Below are 16990 nucleotides of genomic sequence, written 5' to 3'. Positions count from 1 at the left end.
CCAGATGGATTTTGATCAAGAGACATTGAATGTGTAAAAGGCCAGCATTACCCCCACCCCCCCAGCAACTGAGTGTGTCTGCCAAGCTTGTGGGAAAATCCACAAACTTCACCCAGGCAGGTTTTTCCAAATAAGGAGCTAGTCACATGACTAACCTGCAGGCCAACTTAGAGATTTTTGAAATACAAACAAGAAATGCTGGAAATACTCAGCAGGTCTGGCAGCATCTGTGGAGAGAGAAGCAGGGTTAACATTTCGGATCAGTGACCCTTCTTCGGAACTGGCAAATATTAGAAATGTAAAAGGTTATAGGCAAGTAAAGCGGGGGTGGGGCAAGAGATAACAAAGGAGGTGTACATTGGACAAGGTCACAGATTAGCTGATCAGAAGGTCATGGAGTAAAGGCAAACAATATGTTAATGGTATGTTGAAAGACAAAGCATTAGTACAGATAGGGTGTTAATGGACTGGAGATTGAACAGCAGCAAGTACAAACATGAAAAAAAACAGTGGGTAAGCAAACTGAACAAACGAAGATGAAAGAAAATAAACATACAAAAAAAATGTAACAAAGAATAAAAATAAAAGTAAAATGGGGGGCCCGTCATGCTCTGAAATTATTGAACTCAATGTTCAGTCCGGCAGGCTGTAGTGTGCCTAATCGGTAAATGAGATGCTGTTCCTCAAGCTTGCGTTGATGTTCACTGGAACACTGCAACAAGCCCAGGACAGAGATGCGAGCATGAGAGCGGGGTGGGGGGTTGGGGGAAGTGTTGAAAAGGCAAGCAACCGGACAGGGTCCTGCTTGCGGACTTGAGTGGAGGTGTTCCGCAAAGCAGTCACCCAGTCTGCGTTTGGTCTCCCCAATGTAGAGGAGACCACATTGTGAGCAGTGAATACAGTATACTACATTGAAAGAAGTACAAGTAAATTGCTGCTTCACCTGAAAGGAGTGTTTGCGGCCTGGGATAGTGAGGAGAGAGGAGGTAAATGGGCAGGTATTATACCTTCTGCGATTGCAGGGGAAGGTGCCATGGGAAGGGAACGAGGTGGTGGGGGTAATGGAGGAGTGGACCAGGGTGTCGCGGAGGAAACAATCCCTTCGGAATGCTGACAGGGGAAGGGAGGGGGAGGTGCTTTTGGTAGTGGTAGAAATGGCAGAGGATGATCCTTTGGATATGGAGGCTGATGAGATGGAAAGTGAGGACAAGGGGAACCCTGTCACAGTTCTGGGAGGGAGAGGAAGGGGTGAGGGTAGAGATGGGGGAAATGGGTCGGACACTGTTGAGGGCCCTGTCAACAACAGTGGGGGGGGGGGGGGGGGAGAGAATGGGGGGGAATCCTCGGTTAAGGAAAACATATCAGAATCGTTGTCATGGAAGGTAGCATCATCAGAGCAGATGCGTCAGAGACGGAGAAACTGGGAGAATGGAATGGAGTCCTTACAGGAGGCAGGGTGTGAAGAAGTGTAGTCGAGGTAGCTGTGGGAGTCAGTGGGCTTATAATGGATATTAGTAGACAACCTATCTCTCCACAGATGCTGCCAGCCCTGCTGAGTATTTCCAGCATTTCTTGTTTTTATTTCAGATTTCCAACACCCACAGTATTTTGCTTTTATATTAGAGATTTTTGAATTGTGCCACACAGAAAGAGAACAGACTGCAACTAACTTGGAGAAAGAGCATCTCTCTCACTCTCTTGAAAAGTTCCAGGGATCCATGGAAGTAACTCCTGCCTCAAGAGAGAAGACTCCTGCAGCCTTCAGGTACCAGCTAAATAAGTGAAAGTGTGTACTGGGCCCCAACAAGAACTGTAAGACTTAACTGCAATCAAGGGCTTGACATCTAATCCCAAAACGAGTAACTGAACTCTATTACTTCAAACTTCTCCTCTTTAATTCTTTCTCCTCCTCTATCTCTATTTGTGTGTGCGTTTATCGCGTACGTATCCTAGCATGGTCGTGTCACGCATTTTTAGTATTTTTAATTGAATTAGAGTTTTAAACTTACACCTTTCTTGTTTAAATCGAAGAAAACCTGTCTGGTTGATTTCTTTGCCATTACATTTAGAGGGCAGTGAACAAGGATTCGCTGAGGGGAAGCTAAAAACACGGTGGTTTTAAAAAACTAAACCCGATTTATGGTCAAACCAGGAAGTGGCTGAGAGGGGGAGCCCTAGACCCCACTCTCACCTGGTTGTAATACCTATTAGTGTGGAACTACCACCGTGCTAAATGGGATAGATTCAGAATAGATCTGACAGCTCAAAACTGGGCATCCATAGACTATCAGCAACAGAATTGTATTCAACCACAATCTGAAACCTCATAATCCAGCATATCCCTCACTCTGCCATTATCAAGCCAAGGGATCAATCCTGGTTCAATAAAGAGTGCAGGAGAGCATTCCAGGTGCAACACCAGGCATACCTAAAAATGGTTGTCAACCTGGTGAAGCTACAACACAGGACTACTTACATGCCAAGCAGCAGAGGCAACATGCAATAGATAGAGCTAATTGAGCCCGCAACCAACGGATCAGATCAAAACTCTGCAGTCCTGCCACATCCAGTCATGAATGACGGTGGACAATTAACAACGAAAAGGAGGAGGCTCCACAAATATCCCCATCCTGAATTACGGTGGAGCCCAGCACATCAGTGCAAAAGACTGAAGCATTTGTGACCATCTTTAGCCAAAAGTGCCAAGTAGATGTTCCATTTCAGCCTCCTCCTGGGGTCTCCAGCATCACAGATGCCAGTCTTTAGCCAAACTGATTCACTCCATGTGATATCAAGAAACAGCAGAAAGCACTGGATATTGCAAAGGCTAAGGGCCCTAACAACATCCAGGCTGCAGTACTGAAGACTTGCACTGTATAAACTAGCCACATCCCTAGCCAAGCTGTTCCAGTACAGCTACAACACTGGAATCCACCAATGTGGAAAATTGCCAATATATGTCCTGTCCACAAAAAGCAGCACAAATCAAATTCTCCCAATTACCGCCTTAGCAGCCTACTCGATCATCAGCAAAGTGACGGAAGGTGTCAACAGTGTTATCAAGTGCCACTTAAACAGCAACCACCTGCTCACTGATGCGGAGTTTGGGTTCCACCAGAGTCACACGGATCCTGACCTCATTACAGCCTTGGTCCAAACATAAACAAAAGGGCTGAGGTGAGTGATTGCCCTTGATACCAAGGCAGCATTTGACTAAGTGTGGCATCAAGGAGCCCCAGCTGCACTGAAGTCAATGGGAATCAGGGGAAAACCTCCCACTGGTTGGAGTCATACCTAGCACGAAGGATGATGGTTGTGTTTGTTGGAGGTCAATCATCTCAGCCCCAGGACATCACTGCAGGAGTTCCTCACGGTAGTGTCCTAGGTCTAACCATCTTCCCTGCTTCATCAATGACCTTCCCTCCATTATAAGGTCAGAAGCGGGGATGTTTGCTAATGATTGTATGACGTTCAGTACCATTCATAACTTCTCAGATACTGAAGCAGTCCGTGTCCATTTGGAACAAGGCCTGGACAACATTCAGGCTTGGGCTGATAAGTGGCAAGTAACATTTGTGCCACACAAGTGCCAGGCAATGACCATCTCCAACAAGAGAGACTCTAACCATCTCCCCTTGACATTCAACGGCATTACCATCACCCACCAACCCCAACTATCAAAATCCTGGGGGTTACCACTGACCAAACACTGTACTGCAGCAGTCATATAAATACTGTGGCTACGAGAGGTCAGAAGCTAGGAATTCTGAGGCAATTAATCCACCTCCTGACTCCCCATCTACAAGGCACAAGCCAGGAATGTGATGGAATACTCTCCACTTACCTGGATGAGTGCAGCTCCAACACTCAGGACGCTTGACACCATCCAGGAAAAAGCAGCCCATCCACCACTTTGAACATTCACTTCCGCCACCACCGATGCACGGTGGCAGCAGTGTGTACCATATGCAAGATGCACTGCAGCAAATAACCACACCTCCTTCGACAGCATTTTTCAAACTTGCAACCTCTTCCACCTAGGACAAGGGCAGCAGACACATGGGAACACCACCACTTGCAAGTTCCCCTCCAAGCCACATACCATCCTCACTTGGAAATATATTGTAGTTCCTTCACTGTCACTGGATCGAAATCCTGGAACTTCCTCCCTGACAGCACTGAGAGTGTACCCACACCAGATGGACTGTAGTGGTTCAAAGCGGCGGCTCACCACCACCTTCTCAAAGTAATTAGGGATGGCCAACAAATGCTGGTCTTGCCAGCGACGCCCACATCCCACGAAAGGAATAATTAAAAAAAAATCAACCTAAATCTTCATAATCAGCAAAAGTCAAACAGCCAATCAGATCTTAAATCTTCTACATCATATACACACCTTTTTCAATACTGCTTCAGTTGTCGTTAAATCAATTGTAAAAATTTTACCCATGTAGGTTTTTGCAGAGAATATCAGTCATTTCTTTTATGTTCCTATTTTTAAATGCTGAACTGTCTTGAAATAAAAAAATGCTGGGAAACATTCAGCAGGTCTGGCAGCAACTGAGAAGAGAGAAACAGAGTGAACATTTCAGGTCGGTGACCTTTTATCAGAACTGACTGAAAGTTCGGAAACCAGAAACATAAACTCGCTGCTCTCCATAGATGATGCCAGACCTGCTATTTTCAGCATATTCTGTTTTCATTTCAAATTTCAAGCATCTGCAGTATTTTGCTTCTGTACTGCTGAACTGTCTAGAGTTGATTTAAAAAAAACGAGCACCAGGGAAGGCTTAATAAATAAGACTATATAAACAAACAAACAAACAATCAGGCATAGTAAATGAGCCATTACTCCAAATGATAAATAATAAAAGCACCTGAACAGATTGTTTGGATCATCCCTTGCTATATGCAAGTACTGAGCCCCCGTATTATCATGGTTAAGTTTAACAGCTGTCAGGAAGAGATCAGGAACAGCAGTCACCTGTGGGAAGGAAAGATTGTTACCGTACAAATGTAGCAATTTTGAGTGTGACTGTATTTTCAATTCTTTTAAAGTTAGTTGCAAAGACAGCACCAATGTGACCTGAGTTAGAGAATAAAATAATCTGAAGAGTAAAGCCCTGCCACGACCTCAGAAAATCCCAAAGTACTTTCCAGCCAATGAAGTATTTTTAAAGCACAGTCACTGTTGCAATGTAGGAAACATGGTAGCCAGTTTGCACACAGCAAATTCCCACAAACAGCAATGTGAATGTTTTTTTTTTTAAAAAGTGATGTTAATTGAGGACACCAGGGATAGATCCCTGCTCTTCTTCAAAATAGGGCTATGGGATCTTTTGCATCCATCTGAGGAGGCAGAAAGGGTCTCGGTTTAATGTCTCATCCGAAAAGACAGCACCTCTGACACCTCAGTCGTGCACTGGAATGGCAGCCTAGATTTTTGTGCTCAACTCTCTGGAATGGGACTTGAATGCACAACCTTCTGACTATATATCCTGATTATATAAGAGGTAGTAGTTAGTGTCTAATAAGTTCTGTTGATGGATGTTAACTACCTCGTAGTTGAAGGTAATAGGGTGAACAGGAGTTGGTGCTGATTAGTTAATTGTACTCAGATGTATATATAAAGAGCCAGCTAGCACTGGATGGAGCGTATTAGATGTGGAGTAGTAAGCTCTGTGGCAAGCAATAAACAGTCTCCAGCAAAGCATCCAAAAGTCTCAGTGTTTTCTTCACGAACAAGCTTGGAGGTTACTCTGACAAGTAGTAGTGGTGGTGATCTGCCCAAGCGCAGGTCTTCTGTTCATTTCTCCACACCTTACGGTCCTGCACTTTCCTCTTCAGTTGCGCATTAGAGCCTCCCTTTTTTAACTTCCATGAGAAATTAGCAATATCACTAGGGAAAAAGGTATTTTCCCATTGCCTTCCTCATGTGTGCTTTAAAGGAAAAACAAACCCTCTTCCTGAAGGATCCTCCAACTGTAAGCAGCCACTATCCCTTGAGGTTCTAGCTCTTCTGCCATCATCACCTGCCTTCAATCATAAGGTCCAAAGTGGGGATGTTCGTTGATGATTGCACAATGTTCAGCACCATTCGTGACCCCTCAGAAACTGAAACAGTCCATGCAGAAATGCAGCAAGACCTGGACAATATCCAGGCTTGGGCTGGCAAGTAACATTCACGCCACAAAAGTGCCAGGCAATGACCATCTCTAACAAGAGAGAATCAAACCATCCCCCCATGAATTTCAATGACATTACCATCGCTGAATCCCCCACTATCAACATCCTAGGGGCTACCATTGACCAGAAACTGAACGGGAGTAGCCATATAAATACCATGGCTATAAAAGAGGTCAGAGGCTAGGAATCCTGTGGCGAGTAACTCGCCTCCTGATTCAAAGTCTGTCCTCCATCTACAAGGTACAAGTCAGGAGTGTGATGGAATACTCTCCACTTGCCTGGATGGGTGCAGCTCCAAAGGAAGCTCGAAACCATCCAGGATAAAGCAGCCCGCTTGATTGGCACCCCATCCACTAACGTTCGCTCCATCTAGCACTGATTCACAGTGGCAGCAGTAGGTAGCATCTACAAGATGCACTGCAGCAATGCACCAAGGCTCCTTAGACAGCACCTTCCAAACCCACAACCTCTACCACCTAAAACACAAGGGCAGCAGATGCATGGGAACACCACCACCTGCAAGTTCCCCTCCAAGTCACACACCATCCTGCTTCAGTATCTGAGGAGTGGCGAATGGTGAACATCCTGACTTGGAACTATATCATTGTTCCTTTACTGTCACTGGGTCAAAATCCTAGAACTTCCTTCCTACCAGCACTGTGGATGTACCTATCCCACATGGACTGCAGCAGCTCAAGAAGATGGCTCACCATCACCTTCTCAAGGGCAATTAGTGATGGGCAATAAATACTGCCATAGCCAGCAAAGCCCACGTCCCATGTATGAGTAAAAAAAAAATTGCTGGCTCCACCACTGGCCATGGCTTGAAACCCTGAGCAGAGAGCCCTTACCTGGGCCTGGGGCCACTTGCAAAAGGGCAGGGACGGCCACCTTCCGAGATCTCAAATGACCCTATATTGGGAGATGGCCTCCTCTAAAGCACAAACAGACGAAACACAAACTCCTCTCCCAGCCTCAAAAAAACTCTTATAAAGATCTCCTAGAATCATAAAATGATACAGCATAGGAGGCAGCTATTGACTGGAAATATATCACCATTCCTTCACTATTGCTGGATCAAAATCATGGAACACCCTACCAAACAACCCTATGGGTGTACCCGCACCAGATGGACTGTAGCGGTTCAAGAAGGCAGCTTACCACTTCCTTCCCAAGTGCAATTAGGGATGAGTAACACATGCTGGCCTTGCCAGCAACCCCAACATCCCATGAAATTAATCAAAAAAAATTACATGCCATATTTTCTTCAGATGATCAGTAACATCCTGTAGCAGTCCAGTCTCCCTTCTGTGACATGAAATTCTGTTGACATTCTAGTAGTAGTCATCCGTCCATCTCGTAAGACAATGGACTGCGACTGGGGTGTATGTCACTTCTGAGTTGAACATTGCCTGTTGTGGCTGTCGAGGCCTACTTGTGAGTGGCAATCCCCTCCACAGCTGACACAGATGAATATCGTTGGCCAGAGGTCGACTGATATTTCTTCATTCCGCTGGGCTCTCTTTTCCACCATCTGGTCGTTTCTTTTGTCCTCTGCCATTCTCCAGGAACTCCAGTCAACAGCAAGGACTTCCCCTGCATTGACACTGATCCCGGTCAAATGAAGGTCTTGCTTGCAGACATCTTGTATCGCAGATGTGGGCGGCCTGTTGGTATCGTGCCAATAGCAAGCTCACCATACAGCATGTCTTTGGAGATGCGGCCCTGATCTATTCTGCAGCCATGACTTAGCCAACGGAGTCACCGCTGACTCAAGATGGCAAACATCTGGGGATCCCTACATACTGGTGTACTTCTGTATTTGGCACTCTGTCCTGCCAAGAGATTCCCAATATCCATCTGAGGTGAATAGTGTTCAGCTGTTTTTCTTGGCTTCCATAAGTTGTCCATGCTTCACTACGATAAAGGGTGCTAAGAACACAAGCCTGGTACAGGTGGAGCTTTGTATTTTGGTTAGTTTGCTGTTGGTCCACACTTATCTTCTCAACTTTCACATGACAGCTGCAGCCTTGGCAATTCTGGTGCTGATTTCGGCATCGAGAGACAGATTGCTGGTGATTGTTGATCCAAGGTATGTGAAGCTGTCGACGACCTCCAAAGTGAGGTTGTCGATGCTGATGAAAGATGTAGTCTCTACCTCCTGGTCCATAACTTTTGTCTTCCTGACGCTGATTACGGTCCAAACTCCTTGCAGGCCCGGAGAACCGATCTACAAGCTGCTGCAAGTGAACTTCATTATGGGTTGTCAGCGCAGCGTCATCAGCAAACACCAACTCACGCACTAGGACTTTACACACTTTGGTCTTGGCATGCTGTCTTGCCAAGTTGAGCTCTGGTATGTAGGGATCACCCCATTTGAGTTGCCGAAAGCATTCAATAGCAGAATAGAGAAGAATATGCTATAGAGAGTTGGCGCCAGGATGCAGCCCTGCTTTACCCCACTGCTGATCTTGAAAGCACCTGATGTTGCTCCATTGTAACTGACAGAACTGTGCACGTTCTCATGGAAAGAAGAAATGACACCCAAGAGTTCAAAAGGGCAGCTTATTTTCCGTAGCAGTTTGAAGAATCCGCCTCTGCTGACCAGATCGAAGGCCTTGGTAAGGTCTATGAACGCAATGTAGAGTGTTCTGCGCTGTTCGTGACTGTCAAAGTGATAAAATCATGTCGACTGTCGATCTGCCAGCTCTGAAGCCACACGGAGACTCAGGATAGATGCGTTATGCCAGGGTCTTCAATCTGGTCAGAGCAACATGAGCAAAAGACCGTCTTAGCAATGAGATACCTCAGTAATTGTTGCAGTCACTTTTATCCCCCTTAATTTTGTACAAGGTGACTATATTTGCATCATGCATGTCTTGAGGCACAGATCTTTACTTTCAACAGAGACACAGAAGTTCATGGAGATGCTGCAGCAGTGCCAGTTTTCCATTTTTGATGATTTCAGGTGAAATACCATCATTTCCCAGGGCTTTACCACGAGCAAGACAGTTGATGGCCTTGTTGAGCTCTACTATGGTGGACTAGCTGTCCAGCTCCTGGAAAACAGGGAAGTCTGGAATGGCGCTGAGCTACATCAGTGACAACGTTTCCGTTGCGCAGACTTCAAGGTAATGCTCAACCCACCTTTCCATTGCTTGCTAGGTTCAATGATGACCACCCCTATCTTTGTCGTCAGGGAACTGATATAGTTACTGTTGGGCCAGTTACTTCCTTAATTTCTTCATACATCCTTCTAGCATCCCTGGATTCAGCAGCAGATTGTATGCTGTTGCAGAGTTTCAACCCATATTGACTGGTGCAGTGCCAAGCAGTCTGCTGAGATTTGTTTCTAGCAGCTCTGAGAGCATCTAGGTTTTGTTTGCTGGGGACTTGTTTGTAGTTCATGAGGGCTCTCCTCTTGGTTGCAGTAACTGGCTCTAAGTCCAACAAGCCTCAAACTAGTCAACATCCCTCTGATCTCTTTTCCCATTTGCAGTGAGTGCAGAGTTATAGATGGTGATGCACAGATGATCCCATTTTGACACTGCACTCTGACCTTGGGCATTTTTGTCCAAAAGAGCCTGATCAAGGATGTTGAGGAGCAGAGGGTCTTTTTTGGGTCAATGGTACAGCAAGTGTTGATCCGACAATGACCTTTCTTTTTGGAGTGGTGTAGCTCGACCTGAAGCTTGACCTTGCTGTACACCAGGGAGTGATCAGTGTCACAGTCAGGGCTGTGATAGCTGAGAGTGATAGGGACACTATTGAGGATGGTACATTTGGTGAAAAGGTCTAACTGGTGCCAGTGGTTTGATCTCAGATGTTGCCAGCACACCTTGTGGCACGGCTTGACTCGGAAGTAGCTTTGTGTCACACAGAGTCCATTGTGACATCATAGCTCCAGCAACTTGAAGTCCCCTAGAAGGTACAGTCCCTCGGTGCTGGGAATTCTACGGATGGCAGCATCAAATAACTCTCAAAACTGATCCTTGACATCTGGGTTGGAGTAGAGTGTCAGGGCATAGATACACATGAGATTAACAGGGCCCGCACTTGTCGACAAGCAAAGAGTAAGTAATCTTTCTAAGCCTTCTGTGGGGGGGGTGGGGTTCAATCATCGCAAGTAGTGTGTTTTTTAATACGAAACACACTCCATGGTCATGTGTTGCCTCTTGGGCTTTCCCTGCCATTAGAATGTGTACTGTTTCTCTTTAAAGGAACTGCTCTGTACGAGCCTAATTTCTCGCAGCGCAGCAATGCCCACATTGAGCCTTGTAAGCTCTTTGTCGTTCACAGCTGTCTTGCGTGCATCCTCAACCTGCAAAAGGTCACCAGTAAGGCCAAGACGCATGGTTCCAACGTTCCAATTTGCGATGCAAACGACTGGCGTCTTATCAATTATCGACCCACCTGTCACGAGATGGCTCTCTGAGCTCCAAGCACCCATTGAAGCAAGCAGGTCATGGTGGACAGAACCTAACTGACGCGAGGCTGCCTAGCTTGGGGCGGGCGGTAGCTACCCAATGAGATACAATGATCTCTCCCACCGTCGGAAGTAACCGCTGGCACACTTACTCTATGCCAATCGAGCAAGAGCTGATAACCAGTAACTCTTTCTTCCTGCGTTGTGCCAACGTTTAACCATGAACTTTGTGCATTCTCTCCAGGGCGCAGACCTGGGCAAATAGAATATGGAGACCGAGTTGCCCAAGCATCAGGACGCAGTCCCCCCACACCACCACCAACAACCCCCGGTATTGCTAGTATTGTCCGAAGGAAAGACAAAAAAAAAGGTACTGTTTTGTACCAGCTCTGCTACAGAAGCTGCTGGAAAACTGCCTGATGAGTAACACGTGTAAGACTCTTAACAGGGGGTGTCACCTCCCCCATACTGAATATCAATGGCACGAAACAAACTTTGGATGCAATTTCCACTTTATGTGGAACACCTTTATTAACTCACCAAACAATATTATATACTTACACCAGTTGCTTAGTAGACCGGCGAACAGAAGCTCGTTCCCGGGTGATCAGATCCGCTAAATGAATTCTTCCGCATGACTTCCTGTGACTGACCAAGTCATAATGCCTGACTGTAGCAACAATGTCCTTGAGCTGTGTCATACCCTGCTCTCAGAAGCAGGGGGGGGTGGGAGGGGGGAGGGTCTTGGGTGCATACCATCCATGGATGTGATATCTGCATCTTGATAAAGCAAGGAAAACATTCACACATATTTCAAAAGGCCATTGTCCCCAAGTGTGGCTGTAGACATGCTGTTTGATGTAACAGCCCAGGCTACCACATCATTGGCATGTCCTGATTTGTCAGTCTGTGTGTATGTATGTGTGGGGGTCCTTGGTCACTTACATTGTCTTTTATTTTTAAAAAGTCCAATATGAACCCAAGCGGTGAAGTCTTCGGTCAGAATTTTCTCCCTTCGTCCCGACCTCCTTCGCCTCCACGTCCTCACAATCCGGGTGAGCTCCACACGCTGGTCCACACCACAACTGGTTACATTTTACTTATGAACAGAAGTACAGGACGTATTCACAAATGCCTCACAGCATAACAAAAATACAAGAAATATCCAAATGCCTTACACAGGTAACCGCCTACTGGATTTCACTCTGGATTTTCTGTCAGGGTTTACTTCCTAAGCTCTCTACAGGCCCACTGGCGTGTGATTCTGTCCTAGTGCCAAGAAACAGACTCCCAGCTATGGGTAAATAGCCTCACTGCCTTGTGGGTGTCTTGGGAGAGAAGACAGCGTAGGGAGTAAACCCCGACAGAAATTTTGGAGTGGAGTCCCGCTGACATTCTGAGCAGTGGGTTATTGGACTACGTGACAGAGTCTTACCTCAAATCAGAAGAGTGTGGGTTCAACTCCTACTCTAGGACTTGACACCATTATCTAGGCTGACATTTCATTTACTGCAGCATTGAGGGAATGCTGCATTGGCAGAGCTGCCATTTGTCGGATGAGACATTAAAACAAGTCACTGTCTAAGTGAACCTAACAAATCCTATGGCGATTTTTTGATGAAAAGTAGGGAGTTCTCCCAGTTTCCTGCCAATCATTTATCCCTCAACCAACACCACCAAAACCAATTTAACCAGTCATTCACTGCTGGTAGATGGGCCTCATTCTGCACAAATTGTCTACCATGTTTGTGTCTACAGAAGCAAGAGTGATTACACTTTAAAGTAATTCATTGGCCGTGAGGTGCTTTGAGTTACCCCAAGGACATGAAAGGCTTTATATAAATGCAAGCCTATTTCTTTTAAATAGAGCAGTACTTCACAAATTTTCTAAATGACATTTGTTTTCAGGCTACATGCAACCAGCAGTTTTAAAGCATAATAAAAATGGAGAGATATTAACTGTACAAGTCTGTCAAGGTTTTACTATATTGGTAGAATACAGCTCCATTGTTCAGAGTGAATAATAGTTAACAAGTTAGTAAATTACCTTGTTTACAGTAAACCCATGAATTTTCTCCCCAACTGTGTACTGTATGGCTCTCTCTCTCGCAGAGCTGCTCTTCCATCGCCATGAACAATTACTGACAGATCTGTTAAGCAAAAGGATGTTGGGATGACAGTAAAACTTAATCTATATGAAAGCATAACTTAAATAAGTGTAAAATGGATGATGAAAAGCAGGTTTAAAGAATAAAGTGATGCATTTAATTTTAGGCACTTTTCCAAATTAAAGCCTGCAACCTGAACAATTCTTTTCAACAGTCAAGTTGGGATGACATATGAAAAGCAGAGCAGGTCCCATAATACAATAACCATAGTAGCTGGGACCTAGCTGGGCCACTAACCCACACAGCTGGAGTGAAGCCATGTTAGGATAGGCAGCATCAAAAATACGCAAGAACTCACTGTGGAGAAGCAGTACAAACATACCCAGTGCAGAACCTGCTTCAGGGACTAAGGGGAGGCGGTGGCATAGTGGTATTGTCACTGCACTAGTACAGTACAGCTGTAACAGTAGCAACTACACGGCAATGTGAAAAATTGCCCAGGTATGCCCTGTACACAAAATTCAGGACAGGTCCAACCTGGCCAATTACTGCCACATCAGTCTACTCTCAATCATCAGTAAAGTGATGGAAGGTGTCATCAACAGTGCCATCAAGCAGCACTTGCTTAGCAATAACCTGCTCAGTGACGCTCAGTTTGGGTTCCACCAGGGCCACTCAGCTCCTGACCTCACTGCAGCCTTGCTTCAAACATGGACAAAAGAACTGAACTCAAGAGGTGAGGTGAGAATGACTGCCCTTGACATCAAGGCAGCATTTGACAGAGTATGGCACCAATGAGTCCGAGCAAAACTGAGGTCAATGGGAATCAGGGGGAAAACTCTCCACTGGTTGGAGTCATACCTAATGCAAAGGAGGATGGTTGTGGTCATTGGAGGTCAATCATCTGAGCTCCAGGACATCACTGCAGGAGTTCCTCAGGGTAGCGTCCTAGGCCCAACCATCTTCAGCTGCTTCATCAATGAGCTTCCTTCAATCATAAGGTCAGAAGTGGGGATGTTCGCTGTTGATTGCACTATTTTCAGCACCATTTGCGACTCTTCAGATACTGAAGCAGTCCGTGTAGAAATGCAGCAAGCTCTGGACAATATCCAGGCTTGGGCTGATAAGTGGCAAGTAACATTCGCGTCACACAAGTGCCAGGCAATGACCATCTGAAACAAGAGAGAATCTGAACATCTCCCCTTGACATTCAATGGCATTACCATTGCTGAATCCCCCACTATCAACATCCTAGGGGCTACCATTGACCAGAAACTGAACTGAAGTAGCCACATAAATACCGTGGCTACAACAGCAGGTCAGAGGCTAGGAATCTTGTGGCGAGTAACTCACCTCCTGACTTCCCAAAGCCTGTCCACCATCTACAAGGCACAAGTCAGGAGTATGATGGAACACTCTCCACTTGCCTGGATGGGCGCAGCTCCAACAACACTCAAGAAGCTCGACACTATCCAGGACAAAGCAGCCCGCTTGATTGGCACCCCATCTACAAACATTCACTCCCTTCACCACCGACACACAGTGGCAGCAGTGTGTACCATCCACAAGACGCCCTGCAGCAACTCACCAAGGCTCCTCAGACAGCACCTTCCAAACCCACAACCTCTACCAACTAGAAAGAAAAGGGCAACAAATGCATGGGAACACCACCACCTGCAAGTTCTCCTCTAAGTCACATACCATCCTGATTTGGAACTATTTCACCTTCACTGGGTCAAAATCCTGGAACTCCCTTCCTAACAGCACTGTGGGTGTACCTACCTCACGTGGACTGCAGCGGTTCAAGAAGGCAGCTCACCACCACCTTCTCAAAAAAACGAGGGATGGGCAATAAATGCTGGCCGAGCCAGCGATGCTCACATCCCATGAAATAATAAAAAAAGGTGGCTCCAGTCAGACAGCAATGACTTACCCAGCACACAGCAGTGAAGTCTCTGCCCCAACAAATCCACAGCCAGGTTGATCTGTACTTTAGGGGCCAGGTCATAACCAGTGCATTTGCGCCCAAGCAAAGCTGCACCCATAGACCCAGGGCCCAAACCAGGCGGTACCTCTGGGTGGGCCATGCTGTACTCGACCCAGAGCTTGGGCCAAGATGTAACCATAGTCCAAGTGCACTCTGTACTACTGGGCTCAAGCTGTACTAAAGCCAGCCAGGGCCAAGCTGTACCCATTGAATGAACCACGCCATCACTATCCTTAAGGTCAGGCTGTGCTTAGGCCAGAGCACAGGCAGATCTGCACACCGGGGCCAGGCATCACCCGCGGCCCTAGAGCCCAGATCGATCTGCACTGAGGTTGGAACAGCGCAAGCTCTGCTCCAACAGGCAAAGAGATGGGAGCCGGGATCAAATCCAGCGACTGACAGCTGAGAGCAGCCTCACCTCCTGCTCCGCAACCTCTGCAACAGGACCCGGACACAAGCCGCCCGCAAAACCATCCTCCTTCCCGGCACCTAAACCTCACGCAGTTACCAAGCACCGGCTCACACAGCCTGCCCACCACACTCACCAACATCCAGCTCCCTCATTGGTCCGAGCCACCCTCAGAACAGCGGCGTCGATTGGCTGCGGTGGGGGAAGCAGACTGCCCCGCCTCCTCGTGATGTTCCCAATGGAGTGGGCGTGGCGTGTAGTAACGAGCGGAGCTGTTGTGCGCGTGCGTGTAGTGTGTGTTGGCCTGTCAGCAAATGGGGAATATCCCACAGTGCAGCTGCTTTGCTGTCCTTTTCCATACTGCTTGACCTGCTGAATGTTACCAGCAACTGCAGTTCTTTTCTGTTTGCATTTTTATTTAGACTTTGTGCACATAATCCTACATGCTGCTTATAATCTACCTCTTTGACCAAGTTTTATTCTCACCTGTCCTAATATCTCCTCATGTGGCAAGGTGCCACGTTTTGGTTATGAACACTCATGCAAAACACCTTGGGACGTTTGACTATGTTCATGGTGTGATATAAATGCAATTTGTACTTTTTGTTGTTAGCATAGTGAAACATCCCAGCCGCAGCAGCTGACAGCACAGCAATGGTGGAGCAATTAAAATTGGGGATGCACAAAGGCACTATATACATGCATATTGAACCTATAGAATGCAGGTCCGGTGTTGATACCTTTTTAAAGTGTAGGTGTAATACTGTGGGTGTACCTACCTCACATGGACTGCAGCAGTTCAAGAAGGCAGCTCACCACCACCTCAAGGGCAATTAGGGATGGGCAATAAATGCTGGCCTAGCCAGCGACACCCACATCCCATGAAATAATTTAAAAAAGGGTTATTAGATGTTTTATTAAATGTAGGCCAGAATTTTACACCACCCCAGTGATCCGGATGGAGGCGTAGGGGTGACGTAAAATGGAGCGGGAGGCTCCGGGAGGCCTTCCTGGCCCCTCCTGCCTCTGCCCCACGTTATGCGGGCCACGGGAGGGCAAGAAACTGGCCGCCGCCCCAGACCAATCGAGGCCCTGAGTGGCCACTTAAGGGCCTTCGCCCGGCTCCATGGGTATTTTACCTGTGGCAAGCGGGTGTCAGGTAGACGTGAAAGGTGGTACCGGGCAGCCTTCCGGTACACCGGGTATGGGGGGGGGCCTGACAATCGGCAACAGAGTGCCCGATTGAGTGCTCCCTCCACTTCCCCAACCACCCCCAGGACCCAAGACCCCCCCTTCTCCCCAAAAGACCACCCTTGCCTCACCGGGCCGCGAACGATCTGCCCAGCGAGGCAAACCAAACTTACCTCGGTCCTGGCTCCATGTCCTCGGCTGGACTGCAGTCCCAGTAGTGGCCACCGCTCCTGTGGCGCTGCTGGGACTAAGAACTGCCGGCCTGGTGATTAGCCAGCAGCTAAATGAAGCAGGACTTCCTCCCTCAAGCAGATGTCAAATGTGGGTTGGATCCCCGGGCTGGGCGGATGCGGGTTCACCACCGACTTTTACGTTGGTGGCCAGCTCCCATCTGCCCGTCGTAAAATCCAGCCCGTGCAAAACAAATTAACTTACAACAACAACTTATTTATATTGTGCCTTAAACATAATTAAACTTCCCAAGGTGATAAAGGCCTGCTACCCAACCCGAACCCGATGGGACCCAACAACATGTGTCGGGTTTGGGTTGAGTCGGGTGGCTCTTCCAGGCCCGGCTTTTGGATTCGGGTCGGGCCGGGTCCGGGTCAGACACACACAGTAAGTATTGCATTTTGCTCTGCTGGTAAGTGTCAAAAGTTGAAAAGCCTACCTGAGCTGGGAGT

The 16990-nt window shown here is 47.1% G+C and overlaps 1 protein-coding gene across 1 annotated transcript in view; it reads right to left on the bottom strand.

The window, feature by feature from the left end:
- pitrm1 (pitrilysin metallopeptidase 1) overlaps positions 1-15248 on the bottom strand; it is a 79117-nt gene extending 63869 nt beyond the window's left edge. The window contains exons 1-3 of the mRNA XM_068014886.1: positions 15126-15248; positions 12660-12762; positions 4878-4984 (exon numbers count right to left, since the gene is read on the bottom strand). Of these exons, the coding sequence (XP_067870987.1) occupies positions 4878-4984; positions 12660-12762; positions 15126-15181 (266 nt within the window). The 5' untranslated portion in view covers positions 15182-15248. The remainder of the gene's footprint in view (positions 1-4877; positions 4985-12659; positions 12763-15125) is intronic.
- Between the last annotated feature and the right edge of the window lie 1742 nt (positions 15249-16990).

The sequence above is a fragment of the Heterodontus francisci genome, chromosome 2 (genome assembly GCF_036365525.1).
Source record: "Heterodontus francisci isolate sHetFra1 chromosome 2, sHetFra1.hap1, whole genome shotgun sequence".
Taxonomy (NCBI): Eukaryota; Metazoa; Chordata; class Chondrichthyes; order Heterodontiformes; family Heterodontidae; genus Heterodontus; species Heterodontus francisci.
Note: the sequence above shows the minus strand (reverse complement) of the source record. Positions and strands in the feature narration are given on the sequence as shown.